The 3,717-nt window shown below is 37.6% G+C and overlaps 1 protein-coding gene across 1 annotated transcript in view; it reads left to right on the top strand.

Annotated features, from left to right (window-relative positions):
• ZC3H15 (zinc finger CCCH-type containing 15) overlaps positions 1–2,329 on the top strand; it is a 58,008-nt gene extending 55,679 nt beyond the window's left edge. Inside the window, exon 10 of the mRNA XM_082262488.1 lies at positions 2,000–2,329. Coding sequence (XP_082118614.1) covers positions 2,000–2,184 — 185 coding nt within the window. The 3' untranslated portion in view covers positions 2,185–2,329. The remainder of the gene's footprint in view (positions 1–1,999) is intronic.
• The last annotated feature ends 1,388 nt before the right edge of the window (positions 2,330–3,717 follow it).

Genomic DNA, 3,717 nt, shown 5'->3' with positions numbered 1-3,717 from the left:
TTCCTTAACTTGTCAATAACCTAAAGAAAGGTACCAGTCCCACATGTTTACCAGCCTTGGCATCTTGGCACTGCAAACTGTTGGTTTTAACCTCTTCCAGGCCTATTCTGACATGCCTCTCCTACACATAAAAAATCTGCATTTTTTTGGTAGAAAAATACTCTGTGTGTGTGTATGTATGTGTATGTATGTATGTGTGTGTATATGTATGTATGTATGTATATATATGTATATATATGTATATATGTATATATGTGTATATATATATATATATATATATATATATATATATATATATATATATATATATATATATATATATATATATATATATACTCTATCTCTATTTTTTTTTTTTTCTCTTCTTGCAGAGACCCTAGGGCAGTGATGGCGAACCCTTGGACCCCAGATGTTTTGGAGCTACATTTCCCATGATGCTCATGCACTCTGCAGTGTAATTGTGCATCATGGGAAATATAGTTCCACAACATCTGGGGTGCCAAGGTTAGGGAATAAAATGGCGGTCGTTGCAGTTTATGGCACACAGTGTTTTCGCAGCAATTTTTTAAACACGATTTGTTTAAAAAAAAACAAAAAACACAATTTAGCCTAATTTTTTTTTTTTTTTTTTTTGTAATGTGAAAGAAAGTTACACTGAGTAAATAGATGCCTAACATGTCATGCTTTAAAATTGCACACACACGTGGAATGGCGCCAAACTTCGGTACTTCAAAATCTCCATTGGTGACGCTTTTAAAAAAAGTGTTTTTTTTTTTTTTCTGGTTACCTGGTAGAGGTACAGAGGTGGTCCAGCTCTAAAATGATTGCTCTCGCACCAACGTTTGTGGCGTTCACTTCGATTTGAATGTTTATATATGTGTTCACTTCTGTGTGCAAGGACCGGGGGCGCTTTAAACATTTTTTTTTTTTTTCTTGGTCTTATTTTTATTCTTACGCATTCCCTTTTTTAAATTTTATTTTAAATATCACTTATTTTTATTACAAGGAATGTAAACATCCCTCATATTAGGAATAGGGCATGACGGGTCCTTTTTTTTTCTTTTTTTTTTTTTTGGAGATATTTGGGGTCTAAAAGTCTCCAGATCTCTCCTCTATGCTGGAGATAAAAAAAAAAAAAAAAGATCTCGGGTTCTACATCTGCCGACGCCGGAAGTGACATGACGTTGGCCGGGGTCTCCAGGGTCATGGCTAGGGACCATCTGGGCCACGGTCAGCTCTATGGTAAACTCACGATTCATTCTCCGGCTCCCCGATCATTGATTGCTTTTACAGGATGCCCCCTTCTTCCCGCTGCCTGTAAAAGCAATTCAGCAGCTGAACAAACGATATGATTGCTTTTACATGAAAGGGAATCTCCAGCTGAAAAAAAAAAAAACTAGGCATCATTCAGATATCTCCACTTCAACCTAAGGACATCATATGACGTCCACCTAAGGTTATGTGGTTAAAGGCTTTGTTAATTTTTGTTACTATGTTTTGTATATATATTTGTTACACCCATATGTAGGGTGTGACTTGACACATGGTCACATTCCCCAACCCCTACTCTCAAATTGCCCCCCACTTACCTAAATCATGGGATTGTACTCCCTGCATCCTTCTGTTATTTAAAGTTGTTGTGCCCCCCCCCCCCACACACACAGATCCATTCATAGGATTTGTAAACGGAAAGCCACTGTGGCAGACAGATTCAAGGATTTCAATGTACTGATCCCGGTTCCTATGCTCTGCATACTCCAATGCAAACTTTTTTGTAATGGTGCAGGTTCATTTATTAAAGTTTTGATAAAGGTAGACTACACCTTGCTCTCTTCTACACTTTATCCAAAATTATCACTTAATCATTACAGATCTCACCAATTTACTATTTGCATATTCATTTAGACGCACCTATTGCAAGGCATAGTATTACTTTTTAACCACTGCTGTTCTAAGAAGTCTGCTAATTGTTTGCTCTCAAAACCTATTTTCTCTTCAGACATAAAGTTAAGTGAAGCATCTGGAGGAGAAATCACAAATGGTGAGCATAGCGACTTTGAAGAAGAAAGCGATGACGAGGATCAAGAAGATAATTTGATCAATGACGTGCCTGTTGATGAAAACCTTTTTACTGGAGAAGATTTGGATGAACTTGAGGAACAGCTAAACACACTTGAGGAATGAATCTCACCATTCACATTTTACATCACTAGTGAGATATTCAGACTGCCAAGCTCTTCAAAATTTTTATTATTTTAAACTACAAAGTTTAATTGTTCCCTTACTGCTTCTGAAGTGCACATCAAGAAGAAAAATAAACTAATAAAAATCTTATGGTGTTGTCATGAGATTTGCAGACTGATCAAACTCTATAGGAAAGACAAAGATCTCCTTGGGTGTAGTGGTATGTGATGTCTTTTACTATAACGCAAATTTCTGTGTTGATTTGTAATGATTTAGTAAATGCATCCAGCAAGAACCTATTGCCTTTTGAAATTTTAAATGGCTGGAAATGCTCTTGATTTTTACTGTTGCAAAACAAACGTGCACACAGGCTTGTTGTGGCCATACACTAACTGTCCTAACTGGTGATGACTCATCAATAGTGATCACCTGGCAGAACAGTGTTTCAAAAAATGTCTTAAAACTTGTTATTGTCTAGGTGGATGGAGAGTATGCTACCTTGTGCTCCTTGCACTCTATGGCTAAGCAGTAAAAAGAAATAAAAGCACATGTAAATATTCAGCGTTACAGGTCTGGCAGGCTGGTACTCTTGCCAACATTCTCACCAACCAGAACCAGGAGATTCAAAAAGGCATGCGACTGAAACGGAGTATTAGTTCAATGTGCCCTACACAAGCTCTGCATTGATGATGAAAATGTTGGAAGACACGTTCACTGTAACTGAAAAATCTGCTAAAACCCTTGGCTTGGAATGTGGCTGCCATGCCGTTAGGGTTACATGACCATTTCTATGAAATCTTTATACTTAATCCAATTGTGCAATGTACGCTTGACCTAATACGCTTGCCCTCAGCTGTTTAATGACAGTGTGACCTGATTTCAGACTGTCCATTGTAATTTATAGTTTTTTTTTTCTCAATTGACACCCTTAACCTGAGAGAGATAATTATGTCTATGTAGAGGAAATCTTCCATAACCATGCCACATCATTTGTTTTGTTTAATGGGACATGTGGTTCAGAGTATTGCTCCTGTTTCAACACAGCCATAAACATTAAAGTCTAAATTCCACTTTTTGCATCGTTACATGTTACAAAGGTATTTTGAGCTAATATGGGGGAAATAGGACACCCCTTTCCCCAACCTACCTGACCCATGACAACGAGTGGGGATTCTTCTCACTCCAACAGCATCTGTCGCTTTTGAAATCCGCTATGCTGTGCAGGGCTCTGAACAACCATGTCATTCATTCAGAGATCTGTGAATGAAAGAACTACAAGTCCTATCTCTGCCACTGCAGCAAACAGACTTGTAGTTCTCAATAGAACACAAATGTTGCAATCATTGCACTTGTAGTCCATTGACCGTTAATCCAACTTTTCAACTGAAAGTCTGTACAGACACCGGGCTGAAGTTTGCAGCCCATTTCTTGGTTAGAAGTGTATTCGTTTTTCTTACATTCTAGCTTTGGCTTTTTGAATGTCTGTTCATTTACTTAAAGTCACTTTTACATGATCCTTTTTTCCTGTGTAAA

This window comes from Pelophylax lessonae (assembly GCF_965119305.1).
Source record: "Pelophylax lessonae genome assembly, chromosome: 6".
Classification (NCBI taxonomy): domain Eukaryota; kingdom Metazoa; phylum Chordata; class Amphibia; order Anura; family Ranidae; genus Pelophylax; species Pelophylax lessonae.
Note: the sequence above shows the minus strand (reverse complement) of the source record. Positions and strands in the feature narration are given on the sequence as shown.